Source organism: Periophthalmus magnuspinnatus, chromosome 9 (genome assembly GCF_009829125.3).
Source record: "Periophthalmus magnuspinnatus isolate fPerMag1 chromosome 9, fPerMag1.2.pri, whole genome shotgun sequence".
Lineage (NCBI taxonomy): Eukaryota > Metazoa > Chordata > Actinopteri > Gobiiformes > Gobiidae > Periophthalmus > Periophthalmus magnuspinnatus.
In genome coordinates, this window is record NC_047134.1 from 35,423,857 (window position 1) to 35,435,375 (window position 11,519).

General features: G+C 43.8%; 1 protein-coding gene across 1 annotated transcript in view; it reads right to left on the minus strand.

Moving 5' to 3' along the window:
* The window catches only part of LOC117376555 (calcium-binding protein 7), a 50,715-nt gene extending 40,539 nt beyond the window's left edge, over positions 1 to 10,176 (minus strand). The window contains exon 1 of the mRNA XM_033973068.2: positions 9,485 to 10,176. Within this exon, the coding sequence (XP_033828959.1) occupies positions 9,485 to 9,593 (109 nt within the window). The 5' untranslated portion in view covers positions 9,594 to 10,176. The remainder of the gene's footprint in view (positions 1 to 9,484) is intronic.
* Positions 10,177 to 11,519: the final 1,343 nt, after the last annotated feature.

Consider the following 11,519-nt stretch of genomic DNA (forward strand, 5'->3'; position numbering starts at 1 on the left):
GAGTTTAAAAACACAGTGGAGCACTTCCTGTATCACCACATGATGACATCACAAGGTGGAACAGAGTGTTTAAAGTTTGAGAGAAGATTCCAGCGTAAATCTGCACGTTTGTTTGTGTGTTAAACATGTGAGAATGAAACAAAAACACACAACTCCAGGTCTGTGTGTGACGAGGAAACATTAGAACATGTCTCCATCATTTTAAAACCAGACTGCGGAACATTCCAGGATAAAACAGACAATGACGGTGATTAAAAGCATCAGCATATTGTGAGTGTAAAAGTGCACACAGCCACACTGCCTTTTCAAAACATTATGTAAATGATACTTTCAAGGTGGTGCGCAGTGGGCGGAGAATTTGGCCGCAGCAACGAGGCTCCCCAGAGTCAAACGCTCTGGAAAATAAACATCCAAATATTCTCAAAAAGCCTCACAAAAACGATCAAGAAAGTCGGATCGTGTTTTTATGTGTTTATAAACAAAAGCGTCGGGCGGATACTTTAGGACACGGGTCTCCAAACTTTCCCTCCAGTGAAGTACTTTTACAAAACGCCACAGAGCTGCACATTTTAGCAAAAAAACTGAGTAAATATTATGACCACGGCGAGTCTTAGATGAGGCGCAGTTACACCTACGAAAAATAAACTTTAATCATATTTTTGCGGTTCAGAAATCCTTTGGAAGATTCCGGACAGTGACTGGACGCTCCTGAGTTACACGTTGGACAGTCGCGCTTCAGGATGTGCACAGAGGCAGAGATCCGGCTCGTAAAGTTGTGAATAAAATAATCTTATATTTTATCATTAATGAACGTGTACGAAAGCAACACGGTGCGACGGAAACAATAAGCCCGAAAACAGAAGTGGAAAACGAGATGTTTGTGTGAAAGATACAGAGTGTTATTGTTAAAAACACTGAGTTGAGTCGTGTGTTGAAATTGTGTGTTAAAAAAGTGTCACGTGTTAAAGAAAAGTGTGTCACGTGAAGAGAATGTGTCATTAGTCCAAATAAAAGACAACAGTGAGAAGGAGGAAAGCGGAGAAGGCACAGAGAGGACACTGTGGAAGAGGTCTGCCGTCTGCGGTCGGCGCTCTGCGGTCGGCGATCGGCGGTCTGCGGTCGCTTCTCGTGTGCGCTCTCTCCCGTGTGATCAGAGTAGAAAAAGTCTAACACTTGTCCTGAGTCTTTTTGGATAAACAGCACGTCAAGAATGTGGTCTGAGGTCTGCGGTCTGAGGTCTGCGGTCTGAGGTCTGCGGTCTGAGGTCTGCGGTCTGAGGTCTGCGGTCGGAGGTCGGCGGTCTGCGGTCTGTGTCGCTTCTCGTGTGCACTCTCTCTCGTGTGATCAGAGTAGAAAAAGTCTAACACTTGTCCTGAGTCTTTTTGGATAAACGGTGCATCAAGAACAGAGTTTTCTTGACAAAAGTGTAAAATGAATCCACCTGCTGCTCCACCGACTCGTGATCCAATCTTATTATTATTTGTTTGGAACAGTCTCCTTGAAGTTTCCGGATTAAATTTACGACTTGACAAAAGACGAAGTTTAAATCTGTCGACTCAACAAATCGTTGAATCGGACGAGCAGCCAAACGTCTTCACTCCTACAACCCGCTGCTTCATTTGTGCCTTATCTCCGTCTGAAGGAGGAGCTAACGACACTGAAACTGTAAAAATACTGTCTCCAGTTTCAGCCTTTAATGGCCCTACTCAACCTTTAATGACCCTCCTATTGTTCTCTTTGGTTTCTCTTTTGTTTGCTTTGTGTCTGACTTGACAAAACTTATACATTTTGTGTTGAATAATGATTTTCTGAAGCGGTTGTTGCTGCCCCCGCGACGCAGCAGAGTCTAAACAGGGACTTCCAGACTTCCCTCTCCCCAGACACGTCCTCCAGCTCCTCCACTGGGACTGAGAACCTCACCCTGTCTCTAAAACAAACAAAAATCTAACAAAATAAATGGATTTCACTTGTTTATTTATACTGGCTGAGCAGAGCAGTGGGTGGATGTTGTTTTAGTTTTAGTTCCATGTGGATAGGACCAGTGACCACAGGGATGTTCACTATAAAAAAGCTAAAAGTGAAGCTAAAAGTGAAGTTCTAACATGTAATTCTGACCTGACCAGCTCATTTTAAACTACAAACTACTGTAAAGTCACGGCAATCGTACAACAACACAACTCACATCAGAACACGACACCAAACGTAAATCACACAAACGATATCGAACCCGTCCCCTCCACAAATCCAGCTGAAAAAAAGAACGGAGTAAAAACACAGCACTTGTATGTTTTGAACGTGGAGGAGGTCAGGAGTACACGGCGCCGCTGCGACACGACCGAGCGCCTCTGTGACCCTCTGTGTGGGAGGGGCAATGGAGAACATGAAGGAGCGAGGATTGTTCACACGCAGCAGTAAAACTCAAACTCACACAGCTGAACCGACCTCACACAAACACAAGCATCAGTCACACAAACACAAGCATCACACAAACACAAGCATCAGTCACACAAACACAAGCATCACACAAACACACAAACACAAGCATCACACAAACACAAGCATCACACAAACACAAGCATCAGTCACACAAACACAAGCATCAGTCACACAAACACACAAACACAAGCATCACACAAACACGACACAAACACCAGACGTCATGGTGTTTTTGAGTTATTATTGTTAAAAGGTCCTACGTGTATCCCACAAAATGGACTCGTATGAGCTTTAATCCATGTTCTCACGCTCAAACACTGACCTGGAGTTGTGTTTTGTTTCGTTCACACATGTTTTGAACGCTCTGTTCCACTTTGTGATGTCATGAGGTAGTAGTTTTCGAGTTAACAGCTCATTTTAGCATTTAGTTTAGTAGAGATTGGCAATTCCAGGGCTGAGATTATCCAGTTTGAGAGAAGAATTCGAGGCTAAATCTGCAGGTTTGTGTGTGAAACGTGTGTGAATGAAACAAAACACAACTCCACGTGTGCGACGAGGAAATGACATTAAAACAGATCAGAAAACAGCGTAACACGAGCGTTTTAAAGTCAGAGTTAGATCGCAGATGTGTCGACCTGGTTTATAGTCGAAGAGCGTTTATTATGCAAAATGTATGTGCGTTTGGCCCCTGTTCGAACCCTCCTGTACGAGGCCCCGCCCACAAGCCGACATCACCCGTACTCCCACACGACAATCCTCCAGAAATATACAAAAACAAAACTGCAAACAACAACTCCACAAACCTAATGCGACGTGTGGGAGTTTCATTAGCAGGACGCAGCTGGTTGTGTTGTGAAGGGGGAGTGATTTAGCATGGAGAGCAACGGGAGGGGAGACTCCAAAGCAAAACTTATAAAACATATGTTATTTTTAGCATTTTCAAAACAATAAAAGGAACCGTGGATCTAAATCTGTGATGTTATGTTTAAATTCCTGAGCCGATCCTCATGAAACAAAACAGTCCAACATCTTTTTCACAATTTCTGCAGAAACTGTTTTCAATCTTCAAGTCCAAAGGTGAAACAGTCGTCAGTCAACCCCAGAGATTCAGAAGTTCGTAGCTCGTATCCGCAGCAAATAAATAGTATCGTCCCCTGCGCCGTTTCAAATTATGACAGACTGAAACGTGAATGCAGCCCATTATCGTCGAGCGAGACAAAGACGCGCCGCTCACCGAGCCAACCCCCCTGACGCCCGGGACAGTAATTGAAAATCAAATCCTGGGCGTTTCGTGCCAATAGGTCATAAGCCCGGCGTCCCCGCACATGCGCCGCCACACATCACTAATGTGCAATTTCATGTGGCGACACAGCCCCGTCCCCCCCGTCTCCCCCGTGGCCCGGCTGACGTACGAAAGCCTGAGACGCCGAGCCAATTTTGGTCCTTCCCTCGCGAGATTAGAGCCGAAACACGCGTCCTGACAGGCAGAGCTCCGCGCCTCTCGTCTCTGCGTCCACTTTAAAACGTCGCCGGTGCCAGAATGTGATGGACACGTGTGGGAAGACTATCAATTATCAATTAGAGTTTGGACGGGCGCGCGACAGGACGGGGCGGCGGCTGCATTAAAGCTGCGCTCAGAAAAGGAACAGCAAAAAGTGAAACTGTTGAGTGATTTGAGCAAATTACTGTTGGACGTTTTTATGACAGCTCCTCCCCCGACGCAAAGGACTAAAACCAAACCTGTCACGATAACAACATTTGAAGTAGAAGATATCGTTGAAGAGAATACAGACGATAAACGATAATACTGAAGTGGATTTATGACACTGACGCAACAATCCTAGGGGAATGTACTCTGTGAAAACTGTTCTAAATGTGTAAAATGGTCAAAAAACAGAAAGCAGAAAAAAAAAAAAACATGTTTGAGCAGCACTTTATTATTAATCAAGCCCAAAATGCTCTGTTCCACTTTGTGATGTCATGAACTGGTAGTTTTCAAGTGAACAGATACTTTTTAACTTTTGTTCAGTAGAAATTGGACAATTCCAGGGGCTGAAATTGTCCAATGAGGAACAGAGTGTTTTCTATTTGAGAGAACTCAGCCTAAATCTGCAGGTTTGAGTTAAACATGAGAGAACAAAACAAAACACAAGTCCAGGTCTGTGTGTGACGAGGAAACAACATCAGAACAGACCAGAGAACAGAGGAATATGGAACTTTAAGCTCAAATCTGTGTCTGAATGAAACACTTGAGGAGTTACCTGTAGTTTACATCTAGAATGAGAAATGGAAGTGATTTATTTGACCCTCTGCAGCTCAAATCTTATCACAGAAACAGAAAAATAACAGAAAAGTAACAGAAAAATAACAGAAAAATAACAGAAAAATAACAGAAAAATAACAGAAAAATAACAGGCTTAACTCAAACAACTGCTACTGGCTCCTTAAAGTTAGAATACACTCCCTGGTAATTAACTTAACGATACCAGAAAAGTTAATATACAAATCGATATTTTCCTGCACAAACTTCCTCAAATACTTTTATCAGAAATATTTTAGACGCTGGAACTTTCCTGGTCGTCACGGTGAAATGGAAAAAGTTTTATACAGCACTTTTCTACCTTCAAGGCTCAAAGCGCTTTACATCAACAAACCACTCACACACACACACGCACACACACACACACACACACACACACACAGGGTACGCACACGGTGTGGGAGAGGTGGTGGGTTAAGTGTCTTGCTCAAGGACACAACAGCAGTTTCATCTCTGGAGCTGGAATCGCGCCGCTCGACCTGTGATGTTTATGTTTCGAGAGAGAGATTTGAACCACCGACCTCCAGATCAATGCAAAAACACTCTACCAACTGAGCCACTGTCGCCCCCAAACAAAGGTGGAGTCTTTGCCTCCTGCTTGTCTCCATGGAGATGTCATTACTTTGCTTAGAATGTTTCACAGCGTGGCATTAAACACATGGATCTCACATTTACTCAGTTGAACGTGTTGATAAAATACATTGAAAACATCCGGTCTCACTGTCGGGAAAGGTGCCATTTTACACAGATCTGGCTTGTAACGTGGCCAGGTGGCTTGTCTGCTTCCCTCCAGGGATGATAAACGCCAAGTTAATGCCGTCCTTTGGAACATTCCTGGCGAGGTAATAACATCTCCATGGAAACAAGGCACAGAAACTCTCAGTCTGAAAAGAAGCATATTTTTGGTTCATTTTCTGCCTCCTACTGTTGAAAGTCAGTCCCACAGTGATGATCCAGTTGTAATTACAGCTTCATACATGTATTTAAATGTTATTCATGATCATTTTGCTCCTACAGAGAAATCCTTAGAAACACAACGACACATTTACCATTTTCCTCCGTCTGTGGCGTCGCACACAAAACACACACAAAACAAACACAAAACAAACGATCACAAAGACGTCGTGTATCATCGTAAAAACAAAACATATCTGGGGTGAGTCAGGTCTGTGGAGCTCTGGACTCACCTCAGTGTTTGAGAAAATAGAAACAAATCACAAACATATTAGAGTTTATGTCCCGTCACGTCGTCTGTGTTAAATCTGTTTTATCATCTAAAACCACTTAATAAAAGAAACAAATCTGCTGACGTTCGTGTTAGAAAACTAGTGTTCAATAGGAGCTGACGTTTTTTAAATTTGTGCCAAAATGACGACACAAAGCTGCCAAACCCTCCACGTGTGATCGATTAAGAAAATAAAATTAGAGACGGTGAAAACGGAGATTAAAGGTGCACAAACACGCACAAATCACTCCAGATACAACTTCAGAGGGTAAATGAGACGAGGAAACAACTACAACATATTTCAAAGCTCTGAAAGGATCTGCAGAACAGGTTTGATTTAAATCCACTTAGAATCATAAAAATAAAAACGTACAGCGCTCTCGGTTCAATATCATCTGAAACAAGTTTTCTCTCACGACGCTGTGAGAAACATGGGAAAAGAAACGCTCCACAGCAGCTCAGAGCGATTCTGTCACTCCAGTTAAATGCTGAACCTTGGCTCGTGTGTTTTTTCTCCTTTCAGCCATTAAAGAAAACACGTCCAACGAGACGATCTACAGGACGAAGAGAAGATTTAAAGAGGAAATATGACACAGAATGGACTCGTGTGAGCTTTAAGACACGGTAGAATGATGTTCACTTTAAAAACAGACCTGGAGTTTGTTTTGTTTCATTCACACATGTTTGAGTCTGTTACATCTACAAACCTCAAAATGCTCTGTTCCACCTTGTGATGTCATCAAGTGGTAGTTTTGGGGGGGTTTTCAAGTTAACTCCTCCTTTTACCTTTAGTTCAGTCGAGATTGGAGCTGAAATGATCCAAATGATTCTAGTGAAGGTGGAGTTTAAAAACACAGTGGAGCACTTCCTGTATCACCACACGATGACATCACAAGGTGGAACAGAGTGTTTTTTTCAGTTTGAGAGAAGAACTCAGCCTAAATCTACAGAGTTTGTGTTAAACATGTGACAATGAAACAAAACACAGCTCCAGGTCTGTGTGTGGCCCTTTAAACACAGAAATACGGGTTCACCGAAAATGCCATATTACTTCAGGGTCTTAAAGCTTCATTATGTAACTTTTCGGGTGGGGTTCACTTCCTACTTTACTGCTTTGCTCACAGTGTTCCACATTATGGCATTAAATGACATGTTTTTATTGCCAGACCAGAGAGAGAGCTGACCTGTAACTTGGCGTCACCTACTTTGTATTACGTTTAATGCCGTAGTGTGAAACATTCTAGGCGACTAACATCTCCATGGAGAATAGCAGGTTGCACAGCCTCCACTGGAGAAGTTACACAGTGCTTCTTTAAAAATATTTGTGTCAAGTTTTGTTTGTGACGAGGAAACGACATAAGAACAAATCAGAAAAGTAAAATGAGACTTTTAAGATCAAATATCTCAATCTGTTTTTTATTTTATTTTTTTCATGACAACAGGAAATTTATCTTTATCATTTTTTCTGCTTAAAGATTAAAGTTTTGTAACGTCTGTGTTGGTCCATTTAATGAAACAGTGTGAAGCTTCTGGACAATCTGCAGAAAATCGTCAGTTTTGTAATAACTCGATTTCACCGGAGGGTCTGTCACCTGCTCGTCTCCATGGAGATAAAATCACCTAATCTGGAATATTTCACACTGGAACATTAAACTTACATGTATCTAACACACATTTATTCAATTATATGTATTTCTATTGCTCAAAAAACTAAACTAAACTAAATCTGAGTCACTTTTCTATAAATCTAACCTTAACTTGGCCACGTGGATCAGTTTAATGCCATATGGTGGAACATTCCAGACAGACACTCGTCCTAAAGTCACACAGTTCATCTTTAAGTGTATGTTGTGTTTTATCAGTCATTATTTTGTTCAAAACCAGCACAGAATTTGCTCATTTATGGTTAATATTCAGAGAAAACAGCACAAAACGACGACAGGACGAGACTTTGAGGTTCGTATTATTAGTTTTACCTCAAACTTTGGACATAACTTTTCTCTTCTGACGTCTTAAATCAAATCTACCAATATTCAGACTTATCAAGCCGTCAAAACTGCATTATTAATCAGAATAAAACAGGAGAATGAGTGGGACTGAAATGGTCAAACGCTCGTTCTCGTTGAAATCAGCAGTGGGCGCTGTCCGTGGTGCTGAACAGATTAACAGGGTCTGAGGGTTTTATAAATGTTTGAAACACCATAAAACAAGAAACAAAGTCATTACAAACTTGCTCCACTAAAAATATGCTCCATCTTTTATGTTTCCTTCTAATTATTAGCACAGAAATGTTTACAAAGGGAATTATGCAGCTCTAAAAAGAGGAATAGAGGATTTAGTGCTCGGTTACACTGCTGGAGCTGGAGAGAAGAATCTGGGCATTATCTTCAGCCAATTCACTGAAAATTTAAATCTTAAACATCATTTCAAAACTGTATTTTTCCATAATTTGCAGAGCACTTGTTCAATTAAACCTCACTTTACTCCTTCAGCTCAACACAAAACAGGAACAGCACCAAAATAAAACACAACACACAGATAATCCTTAATGTTTCCCAATTTGAGGACACATTTCACACAGGCTTTTTATAGACACCACCACACCACACCTCCACCCTTCTCCAGCTCCACCGCCCTCTGCGTTTGCCTTGTTTGTCTCACAACATGCACAGAATTAGGTGAACGCAGTGAGAAAAGAAACAGAGGAGCCGGCGAAACACGTCAAGAGCGAGGCCAGAATCGGAGCAACTGACACTCAAACCGACACGAGGGGGTTCAGGGGATCGTCTCGGGACCTGACGATATGCAAATGTAGAGTGTGGATGGAGCTGCGGGCGCACACACACTCCCATGACGCTCCGACGTGGCGTGTTATTACAGGGGGAGTTGCACAGCTTTGGGAAATGGTTTTCTATTTGTGTTGTAGTATTAGGGGTTAATGAGTTGTAACCACAGCCACGCACAAAATGAAGCCCGTTCAATCCTTCTGCAAATCAATGTGTCTATAAGAACCAGCCGAGCATGAACACACCGATGGAACGATCCTACAGACTTTAAGGCAGTGTGTCATTTTAAATGGGTGTAAATGGGTTGATGACAGTTTGGACCAGAGCATCAGTTGTGGTGGAAAATAAATGTTCACTCAGACTGGACACGATTTAAAGAGCTGGACCCAAATGGAAAACACAGAAAAATCTACTGAAACATATGGAAGAAAGGTTCATTCACTAAAACATGTCAACACTTTCTGCTCCACTGCAGCAGAGTGAGGGGCTGACGGGATCAACTACACAAAATCATGGCCAAACTGGTGGATTCCATAAAGACATTTGAACATTTAACTCTTTATAAACCAAAGCAGCACAGTTCTATTCTTAACGGACTTTAAACTGGCTCTAAACTCGTTCCTGTCTGATTCTCCCTGGGAGCTGTCCATGGTCCTGTCTCAGCCTCGTGTAAATGTCACGCGTGTCTCTGTCTCACTCAGGTCACCGCGCGCTCACCTTCCACCTCGTCCTCGGGGAGATTGACCGGTGCGCTGTAGGACAGGATGTCAGGGATGGTGCACATCCCCCGGTACATCAGCGTGGACGTCACTGGGTGCATCGGCATTTTGGCTGCGACCTTTGAGCTCCACCGGAGACCTCGTCATACAGAAGAGTCAGGACAGAGGAGCCTCCACCTCACGGCTCTGGGGCTCCGGGAGAGCGGCTCATGGATGAGGCAGAATCAGGGGACGGGGTGTTTCCGCAGCCCCAAAGCCCCGAGTCAACAGAGCAGATCCGGGGATAAAAAGTCTCTTTTATTTTACCTCATCGTGGATCTTCACAGACTGAAGTCTCTGGAAACTAAAGACACGCGCGCGGAGACTCGAGCCTCACAGACTCTCCAAACGGCTCAGAATCGTTCACCAGCCTCTCGTTTATTTCCCCTCGGCTCCTCCGTCAGGGCATCCCCCGGATCCACTTGTTGGATGTGTAGATGCGCACTCCCCGCGGCTCCGTGTAATCCTCAAAGACGAGAGCGCGCGCGGGAAGAGCCGTGGCTCCCGTGGAAAGAGCCGTGGCTCCTGTTGAAAGCCTCAAACAGGTCTGTCCTCAGCAGAGCAGCGCGCGAGGCTCCCGCCCTCAGAGAGAGAGAGGCGTGTGAGAACCGAGCTGCACGAGCCGCTGTCTCACTGCCTCAATGTCTCACTGTCTCACTGAGCCACTGTCTCACTCTCTCACTGTCTCACTCTCTCGTGTGTATAAAGTCACAATCCACAACCAGTTAAAACACAAAATGAAAAGAATAAGAACAATATTTAGGCAATAAAATGACAAAAAAACCAAACAAAAAACAAACATGTAAAGCTTCACAGAATAAAGACTCAACTGTGTCCAAACTATGACTGTGGTCCATGCGGTCCATGTGGTCCGTGTGGTCCGTGTGGTCCGTGTGGTCTGTGTGGTCCATGTGGTCCATGTGGTCCATGTGGTCCATGTGGTCCATGTGGTCCGTATGTACCTCTCTAAGTGAATTGTTTGATGGTTAAATCCCTCACGTCAGAAGGTGGATGAAGTGTTTTTGTTTTGCCAAACCCTCTGTACCGCTCATAAAAACTACAGATACATAAATATTACCACAATGACCACACAAGTGTCAAACCTTTTACCGCATTAGAAAGTCTGAATATTATTTCTGCTGCTTAAAAATACCACTGGAAATGTGTCGTGTTCAACTAAAAATGTCCTGTTTTGTTTAGGTCTGTGTCAGAGCTGGACGTGATAAAAGTGAAGACAAAGGGTCAAATCAAGAGCCGTTAACAAAGACACTGATACTTCAACAACATTTTATCTTTAAAGTCTAATCAACACACATCATTTAAACGCTTTGACCGCAGACCGCCTGACCACAGACCGCCCACCGCACTCACAGACCGCCCACACGTCCTCCACGTTTCTCCTCACGCTCCTTTCACACCAGTGTCCTTCTTCAGTCCACAGGATCTTAAACATGAGACAAACAAAGGCTTTTTACAGAGAGTGAGACACAGAGAGTGAGACAGAGAGTGACACACAGAGAGTGAGACAGAGAGAGACACAGAGGGTGAGACACAGAGAGTGAGACAGAGTGAGACACAGAGGGTGAGACACAGAGGGTGAGACACAGAGGGTGAGACACAGAGGGTGAGACACAGAGTGAGACACAGAGTGAGACACAGAGAGTGAGACACAGAGTGACACACAGAGAGTGAGACAGAGTGACACACAGAGTGAGACAGAGAGTGACACACAGAGAGTGAGACAGAGTGAGACACAGAGGGTGAGACACAGAGGGTGAGACACAGAGGGTGAGACACAGAGTGAGACACAGAGTGAGACACAGAGTGAGACACAGAGTGAGACACAGAGGGTGAGACACAGAGTGAGACACAGAGGGTGAGACACAGAGGGTGAGACACAGAGGGAGTGATACACAGAGAGTGAGACAGAGTGAGACACAGAGAGGGAGACAGAGTGAGACACAGAGGGTGAGACACAGGGTGAGACACAGAGG